The sequence below is a fragment of the Manis javanica genome, chromosome 3 (assembly GCF_040802235.1).
Source record: "Manis javanica isolate MJ-LG chromosome 3, MJ_LKY, whole genome shotgun sequence".
NCBI classification, from domain to species: domain Eukaryota; kingdom Metazoa; phylum Chordata; class Mammalia; order Pholidota; family Manidae; genus Manis; species Manis javanica.
Window position 1 is genome coordinate 715,555 of NC_133158.1, and position 22,768 is coordinate 738,322.

Here is a 22,768-nt window from a genome sequence, read left to right on the forward strand (position 1 = left end):
AGTTGGTGGAGGTCCTTGTGACACAAACTGCTGCCTAAGGCCCTCACGGCCCCAGCAGCGAGGCAAGGCCCTGCTGGGGGGAGACACAGCTGTCACAGCACTCTGCATCTCCGTCAGAAAAACCACGAAGAGATCGCTCCGACTGAGGGGCACCGAAGCTGCAGCCACAACGCCCATCAGGGTGCAAACCTGCTCCCCGTAGCACAGTGTTCACGAGGAGTTAGGTGTTCACGTTGGGGCAAACCTGCACACACCCTATCAGCCACCAGAGCAGCGTCCTGCAGGGCCTGAGATGTGAGGCGACGGATGCAGGCATGGTGGTGCCCCACCTCCAGGCACGAGGCCGTTTCCTCCTCACCCCATCACGGGCTTCCTGACCAGAGTCACGGGCAGTCATAGCCCCAGGGGGGCTGACCACCCTTGAGGGCCCTGCTCCCTGACACTATCACAATGGGGGGTGAACACTGGTTCAGTTTAGCAACACTGAGCTATCCGTGCGGTGCCCGCATTAAGCAGAAATGAGGAGGAACATTAGAGCAGATAGCAGGCATAGCGGACCACGTGGCTCCTGCAGCCTTTGGGACGAGGACTGGGGAACGGCTTTAGCTGAGGCCGATAGGAGCAAGGCAGGGATTCCTATCAGACGTTGTCTCCAACTCCAAAGACCTCAGAATGCCAGAATGCAAGATGCCCTTCTGAGGGGAAGGGGGCTGGGGGCTCTTAGATGTCGGGGGGCCAGCAGAGCAGGGCCTCAGCAAACCCTGGGGGTGGAGGTGCCCTGGGCTGGCCTCTGCTCAGCCGGCTGGACTCCCACTAAGGCCAAAGGTGGGCCAGGTCAAGGGGCATCAGCTCAGCCAGTGACCCAAGGCCCAGTGAGATGGCCTCCAAGCCACAGATGGGGAAACCACGCAGTGCCCACATGCAGGCAGCTGGCTTAGGAGCCCGTAAGATGCCATGACTTTCAAGGACCCCTCAGAATGCCCCGGGCTGGGGCCCCAAGCCCACTGCCTAGCAGTGGCTGCAAGGTACCATCCTTTCCCAGCTCAAGACAAATGAGGAGTGAGGACCCCAAAGGACACGTGAGGCAGGTCTCCCCAAGGGGACCACAGTGGCCACCAGGCACAGCCCAGAGGGGTTCTCACTTCCTCACGGAACTTCAGCCCCAATGAGCCCTAGTCTAGAGCCTCACGTGGGGTGTCCGCCAGCAACCGCTGCCCTCCTGCTGAGAAAAGAGCCGGGCTGAGCCCACAGAGCACAGGCCACGCCACATGTCACCGTTTAATGAAGAGCTTGGTCAGGGCCACCACCCTCCATGGACTCCTGCAGCAGACACCCCCCCACTAGCTGCCCTGGAGGCAGCAGGCCCTGCTGAGGGCAGCCTGCAGTGGCCTCGAATACGCAGCAGCATCAAGGCCGAGGCAGCTAAACCGAGGTGGGGGTGCCAGAAGAGGCGGGGAGCACAGGCTCTCCCTCCCAGGCTGGAAGGTGAAGGCCAGGGACAGTGCAGCCTCCCGGAAGCGCTCAGCAGCCCCTCTGCAGACCGAGGCCACAGAAGACAGCCCTCGGGTCACTGAGCTGGGGCCAGCTGGGCAGTGACCACAGGCAGCCTCGGGCCCACCTGCAGGGCAGGTGCCCAAGGCCTTGGCCAGAGGCACTAGCGGCTGAGGCACCCCCGCCCGCTGCTCCTCAGGCACTGGGCGCGTGCCCCTCACGGCTCTGAGGCTGCCCAGGCAGGGCCCGCGCGGTCCCTACAGGTCCGTGACCTTGTTCTCCACGGCGGCTGCGATCTGCTGGAGCCGGTAGCCCAGCTGCATCTTCTGGGCCACGCCGTCCTCCTCCAGGGCTGTGATGATCTGAAACGGCGACCACCCCGAGGCGTCACGGGGCCAGGGGCGCGGCAAGCACCTCGCCTCCTTGCTGCAGCTAAGCTGCTGGGTTTCCAAAGGCCCATGGGCTGCACCCCAGACCCAGCGCTCCTGCTACAGAAGGCCCACCTCCCCTGGTAAGGCCCTGTGGTGAGGTACTGGCCCCCCGCCCAGGAGAAGACAAGGACTCTCTGAATCCCCACGTGCCAGGAGCCGGGCAGGGAGCAGGGGGCCCAACAACGACGGCCAGACGCCATGCTGCTCTTAGGGGCTCCCTAGTGGGAAGGCAGCTCCCCAGACCTGAGCGACTACACAGACACAGAGGAAGCGGCGGGAGGCAGGAGCCCCGGGACCAAGGCTCCACCCACCTGGTCGTAGTATCTGTTGATGTACTTGTAGAGCTCGTGCAGGGCCACTCCTGCCCCGAGGCCTCCGGAATGGTTCTAGGGAGCAGGTTAGAGAAAGCCAAGGATGAGGGGCCGTGGCGGAGCAGGGAAAGGCCCCAGGGGCGGGAGGCATGGGCCCCAGAAGCACGGGGAGGGCCGTACCCGGGACAGCTCGGCCAGGACAGAGTTCATCTCCTGGTCGCTGGTGGGGACGGCCTGTCTGATGTCTGCGTAGTACCTGCAGAGACCACGGGCACAGGCTGCGGGGTAAAAACCCACCCTCACTGCCCGCGGCCCGTCGGGGCTCCGCCTTACGCACCACCCACGTGCCCAGCAGCCCCTCACCTTTCCACCATCTGTTTGTATCGGGGAATATCACGTGCATACAGCAGCTTATTGATGGGGGAGTCCTAGCCGCAGGGGAGACGGGAGAGGTGAATGAGGGCAGGGCAAGGTCCCGCCCCGCCCCTCCTCCGTTCTACGACTCAAAGCCCGGAGTCCCAGAAAGCCCCAGCCCCAGGGACGCTTCCACAGGGCCTCCTCTCCACCTTCGCAGGTCCAGGCTTCGCACCCGGTCACCTCAAGCTTCCCCAAGACCCCACGGGCGGTCCGAGGCCTCCCTCCGCTCCTCCCCGAGGCTCCCGGAGCGGGTGCGCGCACCGCCCGGCCGCCCCACCCGCGCCCCAAGGCCGCCTGGCCCACTCACACGGCCCAGCTTGTGGTCCGCCAGGGTGCAGGCGTCCACGAAGGTCTGCGCGATGACCAGGAGCACCGCGTCCACGCTGTCTGACGTCTGCACGTCGAACACAAGCTGCGGGTTTTTGATTATATTGATCCAGAACCTTAACGGCAAGCTGCGGGGGCAGGCAGGGCCGGTGAGCGTGCTGGGCCGGGGCGGTGGCCCCGCTCCCGCGTTCCCACGCCCACCCCCGACCTGACGCCCGTCCCCATGTTGCCCCGCCCACCCAGCCCACAGGCACGCCTGCCCCGACCTCACGCACGCCTGTGTCCTTATGCCACGTCGCCCCGCCCACCCGCTCCCACGTCGCCCTAATGCACGCTCCCGCGAGCGCATGCCCACATGCCGCCACGCACGTATGACACCACGCACCCCCCTCGTTGCCCCACCCACCCCCACGCACACACGCCAAACCCACGTCGCCCCGCCCTCCCAGCCCACATTCCACCCCGCACATCCCCATGCCCCCACGCGTGCCTCCATCTCACATATGCACACCCGCTCCCACACGCCCACATTGCGCTGCCCGCACACTCCCACGCACGCTGCCACTTCACACCCATCCACAGGCACGCTCCCATGTCGTGTGGGAGCATGCGGCGTGCGTACAGGGTAGGCAAGGCGATGTTGGGATGTGCGTGGGGTGATGACAGAGCGTGCGAGGGAGCAGGCCGGGTGACATGGGCGCGGGCATGGGAACGCGGGCGCGGGCACGGGCACACACGCACGGTTCCACATGGCCCCGCCCACTCAGCTCGCGTGCATGCCGCGCCCACGGTACCCACACCCTCATGTCATCACGCACGCAGGCTCCCACGTCGCCCTGCCCGCCCTCCTCCCGCCCCACCTGTTGGTCTTCCAGATGTGCACAGTGTCCTGGTCGGCAATGCCGTGCTGCTGGGCCTGCTCATCCAGCAGGTCAAAAAAGTATTTCACGGCCAGCGGCACAGAGCGGCTGGTGCTGAGGGTCACCTGGAACAAGTCGTCCACGAACTTCTGCAGGGTGCCCTGCGGCGGGGCACACAGGTGCTGTCAGTGGGGCCAGCTCGCCGCCAGAACCTTGTGCACTGGGCCTGCAGGGCCCACGCGCCCCACCCGACAGGCTGGCCCACCTTCATGGACAGCAGGCGGGTCAGGTAGATCTCAGGGATGGCCTTGGCCCGCTCACGCTCCCCGCCGCGTAGGCTGCCCCTCCGAGGCCGGGCCTCCGGCTCCTCGCTTGGCTTCACCAGGTGCCACGGCCGGATGCCCCCCTCATCCACATCCTCCAGCATCGGGGTGCCTGTGCCGAGACCCCGTGCCTCTCATCAGGTACCACCTCCCTGGGTCCCCAGGGCCCCAGCTGCAGGTAGGGCACCTGGTTGAGGGCTTCTGTGGGTGGAAGCACAGTGGACACGAGCCCACCCCGAGGTCCAAGGACCTGCCCCTGTTACTGGGGACTGGGACTCACTCTCTCTGGGGACATAGTCCTGGCTTTCCCGGAGGACATGCTTGGTGAGGCAGGGGACCAGGGCCACCGTCGCTCCGTCTGGCACCTGTGGACGACAGCTGGTGACCCCCGTGCCAGCCTGGGCCCCCCAGACCCCCTCCAGCTCTCACCCCAACCTTGTAATGCTGCAGAGTGTTCAAGCGCCTCCACAGACCCTGGGCCTCGGAAGTCACATCCTCGTCAGAAAGAACGAGATGCCCGGCCACCCCAGACCGCCACTCTGCAAGGGCGAGGGGCGCTTGGTCCAGGGCTCCCAGGACAGTCCTCCCAACGTGGAGCCTGTCCCCCACTGGGACACGGGACCCCCATCAGGGGGGCATCACCCAACCTGCCCAGACCTGGAGCAGGACCCTCGCCCGCGAGGCTGCCCCACAGCACCTCCGCCCGCCCAGCCCGGGGGCCCGGGATCCCACCCTCTACCCTCACCGACATCCAGAGTGCGGGCATCTGGCCGCTGGGTGAGAGGCACGCCTTTGTAAAGTTGGTCCAGCATCTTCTCCTTGGCCTGGGAGATGGTGTCACAGTCTAGGACCTTCACAGACACTCCCGGGGCCTCTCCTGCTCCTGGCCCCACGGCCAGCAGTGCGTTCAAGGTCTATGAAGGACACATGAGAGCTGTCAGGGTTCAGGTCACAGGTGGAATGACCAGGATACAAGGACCGGGACACCCACGGGGACGCCACTGCCCCTGACCTCGAAGCACCAGCCAGCCCGATGCTTGTCTCCTGGCGCCCCTGCCTCCCCCAGAAGCTGTGTTCCCTCCTCTGTGGCCCCAGCACCCTGTGCACTAGTCAGTGTCTGCGGGGCAAGGGGCAGGAAAAATGGGTCAGCACAAGTGGCTCCTAACTCGGGGCCCAGGCTCCTGGCTGGCTGGCCAGGCCGAGCCCCTAAGGGCACCCTGCATGAGAAGCAGGGGGTACCCACCAGCCTGGCAGAGAAGCCTGTATAGGATCTCCCATGAGAACTCTGCGTGGGTCACCAAGGGGGAGGCAGGCCCACCAGAGTGGCCCTGGCCGGTTGGGCACCATATCCCTGGCAGGATGCTGACCATTGGTCAGCAGACACACAGGCCCTGGCCTGGTCCCGGGTAGGGCTGGCTGCGGCCACCTGACACCATCCCAGCTGGGCCTTGCTGAGGCCCTCTCCTCACCCTCCCAGCAGCCAACCAGAGATCAGGCCACGACCCACACAGACCCACACAGTGACCCCACAAGGGCTGACTGGCATGTGCACAGATGCTCCCCACCCCAGGACTGACTCTGGTACATGCACGCCTCTCTCTACCCTCAGGACTGACTCTAGTGCACGCAGAGATGCTCCCCACCTGAGCACCGACTCTGGAATGTGCACGCCCCCTACACCTCCCAGGACTCCAGTGTGTGCAGACATGCCCCACCCTAGGACTGACTCTGGCACGCGCATGCCAGCTCCCCAGGACTGACCCCGGTGTGTGCACCCCCAAGACTGGCCCCGTGCACCAGGTGCCCCCTCACCAGGGGACGGTACTCCACATCCTCTCTGAGCAGGCGGTTGTCGTTGAGGGTGTACTTGGCTTTGCCCGTCACACTGTCCACCGGGCCCTTGTCCACCTGATGCTTAATCCCACGGAAGAGCATGTACAGAGGCTCCCCAACTGCATCCTGGGGGAGCAACAGGCAGTTAGGACCCTGGTGTGAGGACAGCCCATGCTGCCGAGGGGATAGGATGCAGGCTCTGGAGCTCAAGGTGACGGAGAGGCTGGGCTGGGGCCACGTGGCTGGAGAATCCTGCCCCCACGGCACTGCCACCCGTGCGTCCCTCACCCTGACGAAAGTGTACAGGCAGATGGACATCCAGTTGGTGAGCAGCTTCTCCACCACGGTCTCTGTTCTGGGGCAACAGGCAGGGGTGGGGTCGGTAGGAGGGGTCACAGGGCTCTCCCCTCCCAGGCCCGGCCCCAGAGGGTCCGGCTCGGCTGGCCCGCAGCCCCACAGCCATAGACCTGCGCAGCATCAGCTTGGGGTTCCTGGCCACACACTGGGCCACCAGGTCAGTGAGCAGTGTGCGTAGAATGTCGGTGAGGTACTCCAGCTTCCCGTGCAGTGCCACGGTGAGCAGAGAAGCCACGTAGGCACGGTCCCTGGCCGAGAAGGTGCGCTGGCTCTCCAGGGTGTGGATGAGCTGGTGGAGAGGGGGGTGCTCAGGACAGGGTGGGAGGGGGGCTGGGGGTCCCAGGAGGGGACGGGGAGGGAGGTTGGGGACGGTGCGGAGCACCTTGGTGAGGAACAGCTTGCTGTTGAGCAGGTGGGACAGCTGCCCCAGCCCGTGCTCCACGGTGGGCCGCCGGCTCTCGGGCACGCCCAGGTCCCGGTGCAGGGGCGACTCCCGGTGCCCTGGGAAGAAGACCCTCTCGGCGTACACCCTGTAGTCGTGGAAGGGGATGCCGCTGCCCAGCAGGTCACTGGTGAGGTCGGTCATCTCGGTCATGAGGTCTGTGGGCAGAGGAGGCCGAGTCGGGCGGCCTGAGGCCAGAGCCGGCACGGGGGGGGGGGGGCACCCCCTCCTCACCTGTGAACTCCTTCTTGCAGCGGTCCCGCACGCTGCTCTCCAAGTTCTCCAGCTGTATCTGGACCTTCTTATAGTCCCGCAGGGCCTGTTTGCTCTTCCTCCTGCCGGCACCAGGGTCAGGAAGGGAAAGGTCAGGGGGCCAGAGCCCCTTCTGGGTCCCACAGCACCATGCGGGCCAAGACAAGGCCTTGCCTAGAGTAATTTACCCATCCCATCCCTGGGCAGTCACACCCATGTCCTGTCCAGCCCCGGTATCGGCAAACTACAACCAGGCGGAATCTGGTCCGTGACCGTTCTCGTAAATAAAGATTTGCCGGAACACAGCCACACTCAGGTGTGTGCGCGCCGTCCACAGAGCCAGCAACAGTGACTGTGCCGCCCTTCACAGAGTGTTTGCTGGCCCCTGTCTAGCTGCCCCTTTGCAGTCCAGCCAACCCCGCCACCTACACCAGCCCAGCCCCATCTGGCCGCACCCACCTGTACATGAGGACGATGACGCTGACACCCAGAGCCAGGAGAGAGGCGCCCACCCCCAAGCCCACCTGGGCTGCCACGGGGAAAGCCACAGGGCCCTCGCTGTCATACTGCACGCGGCCCAGGGAGAAGTGCAGGTTCCCCATGTCCACCTGTGCAGAGATGCCGTGAGCCAGGGTGCCGCACCTACAGACACCCAGCCTACCCAGGGCCTGCCCCCTGACCGTGAACTCGGGCAGAGGGTCGGGTGCCCCCTGCAGGGGGTGGTGCTGTGCCAGGGGCTGCTCCTCGGGCGGCTCGCAGTACAGGTGGTGCCGGGTGAGGGTCTTCACCACACAGGGGCCGACCCCGATCATGGCCAGCACCTCCTCCTTGGACATTGCAAGGTCCAGGTTGTCCCCCTGGAATATAAGGTCACTGACAGGTCACTCAGCTGGTCCTGAGACAGAACCCCAGGAGCTGAAGGTGCCCCCCTCCTCCGCATGTTGGGGGAGTGCCCGGATGGCTCCCAAGCAGCCCTTCCCAGTACTTCCCTACCCTCCTCCTCGAGTCTTCACCCCCAGAGCTAAAAGTCTGCAGCATATGAAGCCGTCCCAAGTCCTGCCAGGGACCCATCAAAGCCAGAGTCCCTCCTGTGTCTGCTGGCCCACCAGGTGGGGGATGAGGCCCCGTCCTCACCGGGCACCTACCTCTGCACGTCTGAACCGGCCAAGGGTGGGTCTGTGTGAGGCTGCCTGGAGGGCAGCAGCCCAGGCGCCCACGTATATGCCACGCTATCTGCTACTGAGTGTGCCAGACCACTCCCATGTCCCGCAGACACCTGCCATGGGGTGGTCAAGCCCCTGCCCAGAGCACCAGGCTGGGCACCCACGCTGTCTCCTGCCTTCTGTGTGCCACCCTCCCTCGGCCACAAACAGCAGTACAGCTCTGCCACAGGAAGGTCCTGGGTCCCCACGTCCAAGCAGGAATGGTACCTCCACGGACAGCACGCTCCCAGGCTTGTGCCGGAATGGCCTGGTGGGGTCCTCGGGGTTGAGGGGCTGCAGAGTGGGGTCGGCCTCATAGGAGAAGGGCGTGGGGCTCAGCGTTGTAAAGTCGAAGACCAGGTTGTCAAAGATAAATTCCACCCGGACCCAGGGGTCTGTGGGCAAGCCCGGGAGGGCAGGCGTGGGGCACGTGATCAGCCGGGAGGAGGCGACTAGGCACGGCTCCTCGAACTGGGGCAGAGGGAGAGGCGGGAGGGTCAGAGGCCGCAGGATAGGGCCCGGCAGAGCCGGGAGAGCCACCCTCACGCACACCCCGTGGCCAGGAGGTGCCCAGGGCTGTCCTACATGACGACCCCCACTGCAGGCGCCGAGGGAGCAGGCTGCCTCCGGCTCAACGCGGCGCCTCTGCTCCTGGCCCTCGCTGGGCTGCAGCGCCTGCACAGCCACTCGCATCCTTGGCGTCTGTACCACGTCTAGGTTCTGACCACGGACCCGGACCACACGCCCTCCGCTGCAACACAGCCCGTCAGCACCGTGACTTGGGAGTGCCTGGCCCAAAGCTCCAACCCTCAAGGAGAGCGCAGCCCCACGGGGAGCCCGCGGGGACCACCCGTCCTGTGCCGGGCCGCCAAGTCCTCGACCGCACCTGACGAAGCTCTTGGTGGGGCCAGCAGAGGTGACGTTGGGGTCAGCTGTGTACTGGAACTGGCTATGCAGCCTCTGCTCAACGGCCCCAAACCACACGGCCACGGGGAGCACGGCAGGTGTGTGCTGTGGGCCCGTCTCACACTGCAGCCGCTCGGCCCGCGGCTCTGGCAGCCTAGGAGGGCAGCAGAGGGGAGGTGCAAGGGTCACCCCAGGCCCCCGGGCCCACTTGGCCTCTGCTCGTCGCCCTTCCATGCTGACTGTAAGGTCCACAGCGGGGCCCAAGGCTGCACCCCGACGGCCTGGCTTCCAGAAGTCTGGCCGCCTGCGCTGGGTTGGACTGGGCCCTGCCCTGCTCTCCCCAGCACCCCCCGCCCCAGAGCACATGGTGTCTGTGGAAGGAGAATGTGGCCCTCACAGGCAGCAAGGCTGGTCTCCAACGACCACTCGGATGTCCTCCAGCCGCCCGGTCAGCAGGCTGGAGCCGTGCAGGGTGAGGCGGGTGCCCCCAGCCCTGGGGCCGCGGGCTGGGCTGATGGAGAGCACCTTCGGGTCCTGTGGGAGGGGACAGGGAGAGGCAGACAAGGCCCTGGGTGGTGGGCCCCAGGAAGGTGAAGCCAGCTGGGCTGGGGGAGCCCCACAGGGACCGGCCATCAGTAACCAGCAGGCGGGGCATGGTGGCTGCACCTGGTAGGCAAAGAGATGCTCTGAGACACCACGTCCCCTTCCGGGCACCTCCACTGTCACGGCGCCTGCCACCTCCTTGCCAGCGCTGGCGGTGATGCACACGAGTCTGTGGGCACAGCACGGGCCGCCCACGGCCCCCAGACTGACCCGGCTGCTCCCCCCCTGCTCCCAGGGGGTAGAGACCCTCCCACTTTGGAGGGACTCCCATGCACAGCCACAGCTCTGGCATCTGAGAATCAGCAACTGCGGTGCCAGAGGCTCCACAGCTGGAGCCCCAACGAGGAGGCGGCTGGCCGGGAAGCTGGCTGTGGCGCAGCTGAGCTCACGGCAGGGCCCCGCCGGCCACGGTCACTGTGTGGCCCAGCTGTGACGCGCTGGAGGCTGGATTCCTCATGGAAATAAGGCCCCGGGAGCCGCAGCACCTCCGGGGACGGAAGGGAAGAAGGGAAGGCGGGCGACCTGGGAGAGCAGGGCCCCGCCAGGAAACAAGCCCGGGCACATGAGCTCCTGGAACGTGGCGCCTGCAGCAGTCGCACTCGAGGCTGCTGCTGGCACTCAGGAGACCAGGCAAGTGGCACACGCGCTGCACAGGAGGGACCTCAGTCGGAATGAGCTTTAGCAACTTTATAAATCGCTTCCTAAGTTACTGCAGTCTTGTGGCTCCAGGGTCATTGACATCTAAGCCACCACCTAACGTCAAACACGTTTAGGTACATGCTCTAGCAAAGTCTGCTGTAAAATAGATTCTGCGGTCCCGGCCCAGGCCTCAGAATCCTGATCTCGGAGCGCAGGGTCAGAGGGTCCGCTGTGGGGGCTTTGGGCAGACTCTCCAGGTGACCCTGGAATGCAGCCAGGTTTGGGGCTTGCTGCCTGTGGGTATCTCTGGAGGAATGTCAGCGTGTGCACCCTTGGGACCCCGCAGCTGCTGGCTTGGTGGCCATGGCCCGGGACTGCAGACTCCAGGAGCCTGGGGAAGGCAGCAGGGGTCCCGGGACTGGACAAAGGAGCCTGGCATTCAGCAGGTGTGTGCTTCCCGCCCTCCTGAAAAGCCTGCCAGGGGCGGGATCTTTCCCTGCATGGTGGGAAGGCCAGCCCCTGAGCACAGCAGTCTGGGTTCTAAGGACGCTGCTATCACGACTACATGGAGGCCACTCAGAAAGCCAGGTGGGAACAGTCACCACTCAGCTCTGGGCAGTGACCGCGGCCTAAGCTGAGGAATGGATCCCGAGCAGCCCAGCCAGGAACCTGCAGGTCTGTGCGTGAAGCCAAGGTGGGCACTCCTGGACCTCAGTGGCAACCCCGGCTCTCAGGCATTATGATCAGAGCCAAGGAAGGGGGAGAGAGGGGCAGATGAGTGGAGGCAGGGGCCCTGGGCAGGAAGGCGGCATGGGCCCTGCTCCGGCAAGCCCACCTGCTGGAGACCTGGTACTCCTGAGTGTCCACCGCACAGGGCACTCCAGCCACCGTGACTGTGTCCCTTATGTCCTGCACGTGTTGGCCCAGGTCGGAGCCCCTGATGGTGACCCGGGTGCCTCCATGTATGTGCCCAGTCAGTGGCTCCACCTGGCCCAAGACAAGGACTTCTCAGCTCCAGCAGCACTGACCCTTGACAGCCGGGAGGCAGCCCCCACCTCCCACCTCTGGGCCCTGGACACAAAGCACCACACCCATCCTCAAGGGCAGCGGCGAGGAAGGTGACCAGCATTTCAACACACCGAGAGGATAAGGGGCGCAGGGCACTGGGTGGCCACGGCCCCGGGCCTCCCACAGGCCTTCCGGGCCGTGCAGCGTGGGTGCACCCCCATGCACCATACACAGTCGTACTGGGGCTTGGCGGTCTGGCAGCGGCTGCAGTCCTGGTGTCCCACGGAACAGTCATACAACACAACTGGGGAGGCAGACAGACATGAGAGCGTGAGCGGCAGGCCGGGAGGAGCCCGGCAGCGCCCGCAGCCCCCACAGCTCACCATGCAGCCCATCAGCACCGTCCACGCGCAGACTGCCAGCCCAGCGCAGAAACAGCCCCACACGGAGCTCCGGCTGCAGAGCCTCGTAGCTGAGCTGGAGAGAAGGGGGTGGTTCAGGGCCGGGCTGGGCAGGGTGTCAGAGAAAGCATGGGAATGACTGGTGCGAGTACACAAGGCCAGAGGTCAGAGCTACCGAGACCTCCTGGGGACAGGGTGGGAGGTCAGAACTGGAGCCCGCACCTGGTGCTGCTGGCAGGTGACGTGGCACTGGTCCCCTGGGGGCAGCTCACACTCCACCTGGGCCTCCAGCACCACCTCGCGGTCCTCCAGCTCCATCACACACTTACTATCTCCTGGGCTGTCCTGGGGGCAGAGGGCATGGCTGTGGGGCAGCTTCCGAGCTAGCCTGGGCTGGGGTTGAAAGTTGGTCCCTGCCCTCCTCCCCACCGGGCACTCCCACAGCTTGTCAGTGGCACCTGCAGGGGTGACACGCTCACCTGGAAGAGGCGCAGGTTCCTGCCCAGCAGCTGGACCTCCTGGGCCACCAGGACGGGAATCAGCTCAGAGCCCTGGATGCTCTCCACGCAAGGGCAGGCGCTGGCCCCGCAGCCCACCTCTCCCTGTGGCACCGAGAGCGAGGCGGTCCACTGTGCCCCCTGCTGCTGCACGGCCCTCCCCCGCAGAGCCCCAGGGCACAGAGCCCACCCTGTCCCGGGCCTCCTTCCTGGGCCTGGCCTCACCAGCTCCCAGAGCCCCGGGCTGTCGTACTGGTAGTCGAGGCTGGACGGGAGGATGACGGGGGCAGGGGGGCCCTCGTGCTCGGCCGAGTCTCCGTCACCTGAGAGGAGGGTGGGAGTGGAGAGGGCGGGCGTGTCACCCCCTGTCCACGGGTCAGCCTCGGGTAGCTCGCCGCCTCCTCTCTCAGACCAGGTCAGAGCAGGCTTCGTGGAGCCCGCAGCCCCTGGGAAGGCCGTGGCGGGAGCAGTGCTGGGGGGCTGGTCTGGGGGTGCTGCAGTGGGGCGCGCCTTGGCACCGGGGTCTGCAAGGGTCCCCGCTGCTGCACCTGAGGGTGCTGAGTGGGAGGCCAAGGGGTCCTGGGCCGTGGGCCTGAGGCCGGTGGGCTGGATAGCAGTTCCAGGTCTGGGGTTGCTGGGAGGGGGTGGCCCCTCATGCAGAGGGGGCTCTGTGGAGGCCAGGGTGGGGAAGGGGCTGAGCAGGGAGGGCCTGGCTGCAGCAGGGACATGTGTGGCTGTGGCCGTGGCTGTGGCTGTGGCTGGAGCCCCGGGCTCCTCGGGAGGGGTGTCAGGAGCCGGGGTGCCCGTGACCTCGGGGGCTGCAGGTGGGGAGGGGGTGGGCACATCCTCTGCAGAAGGGTCTGGGGAGAGAAGCGGACTCTGAAGGGGGCAGAGAGAGACAGGAGGGGCCACTCGGCAGGCAGGCGGGCACGGGAGCAGGTGGCAGGCAGGCAAAGGGATGGCGCGTTAGCGGAAAGGAAACCAAGGAAAAGAGAACAAAACAGCCCATTAGTTCTGCAAGGGGGGCATGGGGGTGGGGGCAGGCTCCTGGGGTGTCCAGCTGAGGTGGGGCCCGAGGCCGAGACCACCCTGCCTCTCAGCCACAAATGTCCCCTCCCGAAACAGGAGGGAGCCGACAGCCATCCTCCGAGAGACCCCCACGCGGCAGCTCGGTACTCATAGAGCCTTGCGTGGGCAGGCTGGCAGGCACGCCACCCCGGCCACCAGAGAAACCCTCACAACGGGGACCCCAAGCCCCTGCCCCGAGGGGGCCCAGCTGGGGGCCACGCTCACCTGCTGGCTAGCCACCATGGGCCCGGCATCACACGAGGCTTTGTGTGTGCACACATGCTGCCAGACGCACCACTTACACCCCCAGCGGCTGCTCACGCAGGCCTGGCACCTACATAGAGCAGAGGTGTGGGACCGGTGTCACCACGGGGTGGCCTGGTGCTGCGCATCAGGGCACAGAACTCACTGAGCGGTCGGGTGGAGCTCAGGGATGGCCACACAGTCGTAGACGAGGAGGGAGGCTTTGGCGATGCTCACAGCACCGAACCTGAGCTCCACGCCCATGGAGAGGTGGTCTGCAAAGGGGGAGATGGCCAGACCTGAGGCAGGGGCCAGCCGGGCTGGGGGGCACCCAGGGCTGCAGGGACACTGTGCACGGGGCACAGAATGGGGCCTTCAGGGGAGGGCCTGGGGGGGTGCATAGGAAAGGGCTGGCTTTAGAAAAAGCCACCCTGCCCGTCCACACCCTTCGGAACAAGACAGCGGGAGGGAGGGGCTGCCGGTCCCCAGAGCCGGCCCTTTCTCTCACCCACCGACTCCTTTTGGCAGTGGTGGGGCTTCCTTAGGGCCTGGGGAGGAGCACGTCACGCCAGAGCCGGTCAGCAGGGCAGGACTCCGGTGCTCCCCAAAGTGGCAGGAATACGACTCCCCAGGCCACAGGGGTGGCAGGCCGGGCACAGCCAGGAACAGCTGCAGAGGGGCCAGGATGTGCTGAGCAAACCGGTGCTCATGCTGAGGGCACCCAGTGTGCACATGCCACCATCTGGAGGCTCCCACATGCCCTGGCCTGGGCGAGGCCCCGAGAGAGGGGACCTGAGCCAGGCCACGTGGTGTCTGGCGCATCTGACCCCCGAGCCCAGCCCACGGGCCCTGCTCTGACCACCCACCTTTCTCCTCTCCTCTCGGCTGATGCTGGCAGGGATCAGAGCCGCCACCTGCAGGCAGCCCGGCCCCGGCTGGAAGCTCCACAGCCACGGCTCTGGGCCCCGGCCCCGCGAGCACTCGGAACGGCGACCACACCTGCGTGACAAGGCCCGCTGCCCACTGCGAGCCTCATGGGAGCTCACACCTATCCCGGGGACCCGGGCGGGGTCCTCAGCAGCCAGGTGTCCAGGCTGCAGGGCCTGGCAGGGCACCAATGCCCAGAATGGAGGATGGGGGTCAGGGCATGCAGGGGTCAGTGGCTGCAAGTCGAGGGCTGAGGACCAGAAATTCCAGACAGGAATTCCACAGGAGCTGGAGGCCAGGGCTGGGGCAAGGCCTGGACTGGGGAGGGCACTGACCTGCCTAGAAGCACACACCACCCACAGTGTGGGTCCCTGTGAGCAAGGCAAGATACGCAGTCCAGGTGCTGGGCACAGGAGGCCACGGGAACCTTGAGGAGCTGCGACAGCAAGCAAGCACCGGTGACGCATCCCCATATGGGTGCCTGGCCTGCTCACAGCCCCTCCCAGCAGCCCGGCCCCGGCTCCTGCCTGGCCCTCACCGTGTGCTGGGTCAGGACGTACAGGTGCTCCAAGGGCCCATCAAAGAGGAGGTCTCTGCTCACTGCAGACCCCTGCCAGATGCTCTGTGTGGAGTACGGGTGGCCATCGCTCCCGGGGCCCAGGTACACCTGCCATCAGGGACCACGGGGTCTGGGACCCGAGTCCATGGCCACAGGCCCAAGGCCCTCCATGCACCACAGGGAAGCACCCTGCAGGTGGGATTCCATCTGAGGTGGGTGGGGTCACACCTCCCAGCCCCTGGAAGAGGTATGTGGCTCACGCCTCCCAGCTGGGGATGGGGGCATGTCAGTCCCCCTTCAGCCCCAGGGCGGCCAGGTGGCGTGTGCAGCTGGGCCCATAGCAGCTGTCCCTGGCAGGCCCTGGACACTTACCTTGTGCAGGTGCCCTTCACTGTCACCCAGGAACACAATGGTGTGGCCATCCTCCACGGCTACCGCCACAGCTGTTAGCTGAACCCCTGGCCACTCCAGGACCGGCATAGCTTCCAGGGGAACCTGGCTGGCCATGGGGCTCGGGGTGTGGTCTGAGCCACAGGGATAAGCATCCACGGTGTCCTGTAGGCAGCAAGACACACCATGGGGCCTGCATAACTGCCCAGTGCCGCCTCTGTGCCAGCCCTTCCAACACTCCTGCCTGCTCAGGGCTCATCTCCGCTGACCCATGTCTCAGCGGCTCTTCCCCTCCTCTGCCCCCTCTGTCTGGGGCCCCCTGCCCTGCCCTGGCCACTGAGAGAGCTCGCCTTCTCCGGCACCTCTGCTCCAAAGCCTCATGCGGTCGGCATCCTGACCTCCAAGCCCCTCCACGCAGCCCACCCTCACTGACCCAGGGCCCTCCGGAGGCTCCCCCTTTTCTCCATCGCGAGGCCAGAGCCAAACAGGTCTCAGCATCACCTCTCTTGCTCAAGAACCTAACACAACAGGTCCCACCCCAACAGTCTGGGTCCCCCTCCCCACACCCTGCAACTCCAAAACCCTCTAGTCCCCCCACAAACCCAGCCCTGCGCGTCCTGCCCCTTGAACGCCATCGTTTCAGTGAGGGGTGCCCGTTGCCCACAAACAGGAAGCAGAGAGCTCCTGCTGGCCTGCCAGCCCCACAACTCGGCTTCTGGGGGGACACAGGCACACACTTAGAGCTGCACCTCAGAGACCAGCTGGGCAGGAACTCACCATGGGCAACTGTGCACAGCTGGAGCTGACATCATACTCGATGTAGGCCACTTCCTGCCCATCCTCGGCGCGGCCGCCCCGGGTGTAGCAGGCGTCACGAGTGTGATTCGCGAGGCGGTCCACCTCATCCAGGGGGAAGGCACAGAGCGCGGAGGCCCCTGATGGTCCAGCAGCTGCCACTGGGGGCCGGCCCACCACGGGGGGAGCAGCCACAGAGAAGGCCACGAAGAGCGCCTGCCCCTGGGTCCCCTCCCGTGGCGGGGCCACGGCCGCGGCCTGGACCAGCCTGTAGCGGGCTTCCTGGCAGGCCAGCGGCACTTCCACGTAGGAATAGTAGTGCTGGTCCCGGAGGCACACGCGGGACACGTAGGCCCGGAAGGCCCGGGACGGCGCCCGCAGGTCCCGCCGCAGGAACAGGAAGTAGGCGCTGGCGCTGTGCCGGAAGGCGCTCACGAAGTGGTGGCTGTACTCGGAGAGGCGGCCCACCGCCAGCTTGGCTGTCTCCTCATAGGAGAAGGCGGTCTGGGGGTCCGGTGGCCATAAGGTCCGGGTGGTGATGGGGGGGATGCCGCCCCCCAGGCCCCTGCTGGTGTATCCCCGCCCCACAAATAGGAGGGGTCCCCCAGCCGGGCCCTGGGCCACCAGGCCCACCGTGCTGACCGCAGGGTCATTGGCTGCCACGTACTGGGTGTCCCCAGGCCGCTCGGGCCGCAGCAGGAGCTGCTCGAGCCGCCCCAGGCGCCGCTGCTCACAGACCCCCTGGTGCACGCTCCCGCACACCACCAGGGCCCCCGGGCTCACCAGGAGCAGCTGGTTCGGGTTGTTGGTGGGCTGGGCGTGGGGACACTCGTCAGGCACCACAGGGGGAAGGCAGTCTCTGCTATCGAGCACAGGGCCAGTGGCCACAGTGGCCTCCAGCTGCAGCCCCGGGCTCAGCTGGAACAGGAAGTTGGTGGCCCCGAGGTAGAGGGTGCCTGAGGTGGGGTCCCGCACCACGTGCTGCAGACGCGTGCCATTGGCAGTGAACGCAGCTGGCTGGGGGTGCTGGAGGCTGAGGACCCACCCAGCCCAAAGCGCCTGCAGAATCGCTGGGCCAAGGGCGGGCATGGTCACCTGGCAGAGAGAGAGGTGGAGGGGGCTCACGCGGCCATGGAGCCCTTGGGGCTGCTGGCATGGGACAGGGCAGCGCCACTGCCAAGATGGCCCTCCTCCCTGGGGGAGCAGAGGAGGGGCAGGACGCCCCACGCGGCAAGGGGACAGGTCTTCCTGAAACCTTGACACTGCCCGGGCTCAGCAAACACTGTTCTCCCGAGAGGCTGCACCGCAGGTCTGAGGGCAGGGGGCTGGCTGGGCAGGGGCGGGGGACACAGCCCACCACCCAGCCGGGGCAGGGGGCAGCCAGAGCGATGTTGGCCTCCTAGGCAGCCAGAGGAGGAGGGAGAGAGGGTCAGAGTCGGGCAGGCACTGGACAGAGGGCCCCCAGGCTGGGAGTTCAGCAGGGGCGCAACCAAAGGCCCACTGCCTGGGCAGAGGGGCAGCCAGGCTGCAGGGACGCGGCCTGCAGCAGGCCTCTGGATGCTGCAGCGCAAGGTCAGGCTCACCTGGCAGGGCCGGCTCGGTCGGGAAGCAGCAGCATGATCTGTGTGGGCGTCCCCTGGCCAGGGAGAAAGCAGAGCGCAGAGCTGGGCTGCGGGCCTGCAGCACGCGGGGCTCCCCTTGCCACTGCCCAGCCTGGCCCTCGGCCACCAAACACATTCCACAGGGGGCGCCTCCTTGGAGCCACCCAGGGAGGGGAGGCAGCAGGGCCAGGCATCCTCAGGGCCTGGGAAAGGGCGCGAGGGGGGGGCCGGAGGCTGGCAGGCCCCCTGAAGCCCTTCCTCACCCTCCTTCTGGCCCCTCTTCCCAAACCCCACCCCTCGAGGCTCGAGATGCACACCCCGACTCAGGCCAGGGGCTGCCCTAGCCCGACTGCCCCCAGCACAGAGACGCACGCTTGCGCACGCACCACCCAGTCCATGTGCACATACCCTACACAAGCACATCTGGGCTTGCACACACAGACACACACTGACACAACCCGCACAGACATGCTGAGACCAGCTCCTTACACACGCACACACACAGTCACCCAGCAAAGACTTCTGCAGCACCACCCACATTTCAATACCCACACATGCAGACTTGCGCACACTTCCCTGCTTCGAGCCCTAAGTTCTAGCGGGCCGGGGAAGCCAGGCCACCTCTTGCGACTTTCTCTCCTGCAGGCCAAGCAGAGCCAGGGCCTGGAGTTGCATGGAGGGTTGTCCTGGAGGAAGCCATCATGCCTAGCTGCACCCCCATCCTCAGGACCTCCCCAGACCTGGGTGCCTGCCCTCCTCATGGACCCCTCCTTGCAGGCCCACCAATGGCCTGCTGGGACCAGGAAACCGTGGCAACACCACTGCCCTGGACCCCAGGGGTCCCCAGCCCGGAGCACCAGGGCAGGTGGAGGGCTGGGGCAGAACACACACCCCAGGCCACCTCCCCTACTGACCTGCACCCTGGCCACAGGGCCCAGCCCCCCATGACCGGGCTGCCAGTCTGACTGTTGGGAGAGCTTCCCCTGGGCCCAGGTGGGCTCCTTCCAGACGAGGCCTGGCAGTCTGGCGGGAATCCTGAGCCTGCCCTAGGGTGAGCCAAGCTGGGCGCAGCAGCCTGGTGGGAGCAGGGGCCGTGGCCACAGGCCAGCTGGGCCCAGCTCCCAAAACAGCTTGGGGGTTTCCATTTTTAGTGTGCAGAGAACAGGGCGGCTCTGTGGGAGCGGGGACAAGGCTGCCTCTGTTTGCCACTGAGGCACAGAGGGGGCGGCAGGGAGAGACGGGAGCCCAGGGAGCAGCCCAGGACTGCGGTGCCACCGGGTCTCCCAGGAGCCTCCACCTGGTTTCCAGGAGAGGGAGGGAGGGGGCATCTGCCTGAGGACGGGCAGGGGGATGGCCTGGGCAGCGGGTCCCACAGCCAGCCAGCATCGGCCCTCCATTCCCTTACGAGCACTTTCCCAGAGCCCCCCCTGTGTGCCGAGGCTCTCCAGCCCTGGGGGGTGGCAACCAAGGCCGTGCCCAAATGCAGAATCACAACTGGGTCAAGTGGCCCACAGGAAGAAGGTGGGTGGGCTCAGAACAGCTCTGGGCCAGGCCACGGGAGGCCAGAGGCCCGTCCACAACTGCGCCAGGCCCTGTACCCCGTGCCCTTCCCCCACACCGTGGGCAGGGGGGCAGAAAAGAAGAGCAGTGGCTTTTCTCCTCCTTGGCAGGCACTGGAACCACACTTAGCTTCTGCCACAGGCTGCAGAGCAGCCCCCAGCTCCTGCAGTCCGCCCCTCCTACCTCAACCTGCCTTTTAGCAGAATCGGAGCACATTCCTCCCCCGCAGGCCTTCAGGGCCTGCAGGACAAAGGCCCAGCGCTCTAGTCCACGCCCCCCACCCCCCAGGCCGCAGGCCTGCCCGCACAGTGCATCCTCCCCGCCAGGAGTGCCCACTCCCTCTTTATTCCATCCTCTCCAGGGCAGCTGTCCCTGCTCCCAGGCTGAGAAAACTGGGGGAGCATGAAGTGGGGTGCAGGGACACAGCGTAACCCGGCCACGGCTCTCGGCCCCAGGTCTCCCAGTTGTAGAATGGGAGGAGGGACTGCTCGGGCTGTTAAATGTGGTAAGGCGGGTGCCTGGCATTAATGGTGCCAACCAAGGGCGCTCTTCTCCCTGCTCGGCCCCCCCCCCTCCCTGGGCTTGAAGCTCCTGGAAGGCAGGGGGCGTGGCTCCTGATTCAGAGGCCCCGTGACGGACGGGTGCGCCCTGCCTCCCTGAAAGAACTTCTCAGTCTACAGCCCGAGACCTGCCCCAGGAGAGACGTGGACCCACACGCCTCTCCGAGCCACCTGACCTCTCGAAGGACAAAGTATCAGCCCCACTTTTACTAGTGACCAGGCCAGAGCAGACTGAACAGGCCAGGGCTCATGTACCCACCACGCCCGGCCCACTCCCCAGCTCCCAGGCCCCATCCAGGTGCACCCCAAAGCCTAACACTGCCTGTGCCTGGGCCTGCCCGGAGGCCTCTCCGTCACACAGGTGTGGAGCCTCACCCCATTTCCATTTGTCCTCTTCTAAAACAGCCCCTGAAAGAGAAACACGCTAACTGCTCTACAGCTGTGCTTGCTTACGGGACACGAGACAGCACGGTACCTGCCACACGGGCCGCTCACCGGAGCCGGCTGGGGCCTGAGCAGCACCAGACAGCCGCCCGCCGCCCCTTCAGCCCCCTCTCAGCCCCTACACCCTTGTTCTAACACACGGCCACGCTGAGACCGCTGCCCAGGCAGCGCGCACCTGCCAGGCACCATCGGGGGGGGGGTGTGGAAGGCGCCGGGACAGCGGCCGCGCCCCGGGCTCTGCGAGTCCCCGCCCCGTCCCCCTACCCCGCCGCCCCTGGCCCCTTCAGGTCTCCCCCCGCCCCTCCAGCAGCCCGAGGGCTCCCCGACTCTGCCCTTCCTCACCCGAGGGGCCGCCCCCAGGCACTCCCTCTGCCTCCGCACTCCCGGCCGGCTCCGCGGGCCCACCGCGGAGAAGGGCCACGGGGACAGGGCGGGCCGCGTGCCCAGGCCGGGGAGGGTCCGCCGCCGTCGCGCCGCCGGGGCCTCCACCTGCGCCCCCGCTCGGCCGCTCCAGCCGCGCCCCCGGCGGGCCCGGACTGCCCCGCGCCTCCCCGCGCCTCCCGCCGCGCTCACCGCCGCCCGCGCCGCGCCGCGTCCCCGCCGGCTCTGCCGCCGCCGTCACCCGGAGACCGAGGGCGAGCCGCCCGCCTCCGCCTCCCGCCGCGCGGCCCCGCCGGGAACAAAGGAGACAAAGCCGCCGCTCCTGCCCCCGCCCGCCGCCGCCGCCGGAAGCCGCGGACCGCGGTCGGCCGGCTCCCAGTCGGGGCTCCGCACACCCGGGGACTCCCTAGCTTGGGGGCTCCCCACATCCAGTGCTCCGCTTGGGCAGGAACTCCCCGCCGGGCGTTGCGGGGGACGCTGCACCTCCAGGGACAGGGCCTCGACCCCCCCATCCTGGGGCAGGCCGACCCTCTGCGGGGGCCAGGGCCAGGGCGGCTCTGGCTGGGGGGCGCAGGACCCCTGCCCGCAGGCCTCCCCTGCAGCTAGGCCCCCTTCCCCTCCACACCGGGCTCCCGGAGCGCCCTCCTCCAGCTCTGTCCACCTGCACCCCCGAGCGCCTTTCCTCCCGCCGTACCACCCGCACCCAGGACTCCCAAACAGCCAACCTCTCCTTCCGGCCCTTGCTGCAGGGCGTGCGGAGAAGCCATCACTACGCCCAGTAACCTGACCCCGACCCCGCAGGCCTGTGCACACCGGCAAGCGGGGCTGGTGCCCCACCTGTCTGGGCTTTCAGAGCAGGCACAGGCCGCAGGGCACACACGCGAGCCTTCTCGTCCCAGCCTGTGCCTGGACCCACCCCACCCTGGGCAGCCTTGGGCAAGTCTGGACTCCCTTTCTGGCAAGTATCTAGGGCCTGCCCAGGGAGGAGCTGCTGGGCAGAAGGGCTCCCCCCGGGGGCCCAGCTGTGCCCTCTGCTGGGCCCTTCACACCAGGCCTACCCACTGCCCACAGGAGCTGGACCTGGCTCATCCTACGAGGACTCTTGGGGCACTAGGGCCCCCGGCCCCTGGGACAGCCTCCTGGGAGGCAGGACTTGTCAAACACACGGCACCTCCCCAGGAGGCCCAGCACCTCACCACAGCCCCCAGCCCTGGCATCAGACACCAGAGACCCCGCCCCCCGCCTGCCCACCTGCCAGTGTGGCATTCCAGGTCCTGCACCTCATCCTCTCTCCTTTCCTCCTGACTCCCCCAGCCCTGGCCACCCCAGGGCCTCACCGATACAGCTTCCCTGCCAGCGCAGCTCTGACCTGGAATCCTCCCCTCCCCAAATTCATTCCGTCAAGTTACACCCTTAATGACCTGCCTCACCCCAGAGGGGTACCTGGGGCTTTCAAACCCCATGGTAGCTTTCATTTGCACTCAGACAAGCTACCCCATCAGGGGCGACCCTCCATGTGCAAGTCAGTTCATCCCATGCTGTCCTGGGGAAGCCGGACACAGAAAACAAGGCCAAGGATGGGGTGGCCATGTGCTCAGGGGACGAGGAAGGCAGACATTCACAGCCTGGAGGCCACAACCAAGGCCTGGGCATGGGTCCTGGAAGGAAGGGCACGTCCTGGGAAATACTTCTCCCCAGGCCCCTGCAGCAGGTCAGCCTGCAGAAGCCCCCACGTGCAGGCCCTGCCTGCAACCTCCACAACCTCAGTGCGCTCTGAAGAGGGGCCTCCAGCACTCTCCCCAGGTAGAGTGCCTCCCCACTGCTGTTTACTCAGGGACACGAGGCCACCCATGGCAGTGACCCAGGGGGTCAAAGGTTGTTGTTACCCGCCAGAAAAAGCAGAGGTGAGGGATTCTCAGGACAGGCCACCTCCATGCCAC

General features: G+C 66.6%; 1 protein-coding gene across 5 annotated transcripts; it reads right to left on the minus strand.

Moving 5' to 3' along the window:
* Positions 1-1,264: 1,264 nt before the first annotated feature.
* PLXNB1 (plexin B1) lies at positions 1,265-21,788 on the minus strand. 5 transcript variants are annotated; one of them, XM_073230550.1, is made up of 38 exons: positions 21,666-21,788; positions 17,866-17,918; positions 16,265-17,377; positions 15,470-15,652; positions 15,077-15,205; positions 14,874-14,974; positions 14,478-14,610; positions 14,124-14,280; positions 13,778-13,886; positions 13,594-13,702; positions 12,526-13,179; positions 12,283-12,405; positions 12,026-12,148; positions 11,786-11,879; positions 11,534-11,706; positions 11,230-11,381; positions 9,819-9,924; positions 9,550-9,686; positions 9,133-9,306; positions 8,832-8,997; positions 8,475-8,717; positions 7,725-7,901; positions 7,504-7,652; positions 7,027-7,127; positions 6,733-6,950; positions 6,461-6,639; positions 6,282-6,348; positions 5,973-6,119; positions 4,906-5,074; positions 4,596-4,699; positions 4,441-4,525; positions 4,103-4,272; positions 3,838-3,998; positions 2,958-3,105; positions 2,597-2,661; positions 2,414-2,489; positions 2,234-2,308; positions 1,265-1,853 (listed from the first exon to the last, which is right to left on the minus strand). In XM_073230550.1, the coding sequence occupies exons 3-38, from the start codon at positions 17,369-17,371 to the stop codon at positions 1,749-1,751; spliced, it is 6,369 nt and encodes a 2,122-aa protein (XP_073086651.1). In that variant the 5' UTR covers positions 17,372-17,377; positions 17,866-17,918; positions 21,666-21,788; the 3' UTR covers positions 1,265-1,748. The 5 variants fall into 5 exon arrangements, with proteins under 5 accessions (XP_073086651.1, XP_073086652.1, XP_073086650.1 ...); XM_073230551.1 differs by lacking the exon at positions 21,666-21,788 and adding an exon at positions 21,554-21,664; XM_073230549.1 differs by lacking the exon at positions 21,666-21,788 and adding an exon at positions 21,021-21,122.
* Positions 21,789-22,768: the final 980 nt, after the last annotated feature.

Bases quoted from the DNA above. Each gene is read 5' to 3' on its own strand.
- PLXNB1 (XM_073230548.1), bottom strand. From the start codon at position 18,423: ATGTGGGTGGTGCTGCAGAAGTCTTTGCTGGGTGACTGTGTGTGTGCG. The intron at 3,999-4,102 runs GTGGGCCAGCCT...GCCCCGCCGCAG, and splicing joins CCCGCCTGCTGTCCATGAAG to GGCACCCTGCAGAAGTTCGT. The intron at 2,490-2,596 runs GTGAGGGGCTGC...TGGTCTCTGCAG, and splicing joins TACAAACAGATGGTGGAAAG to GTACTACGCAGACATCAGAC.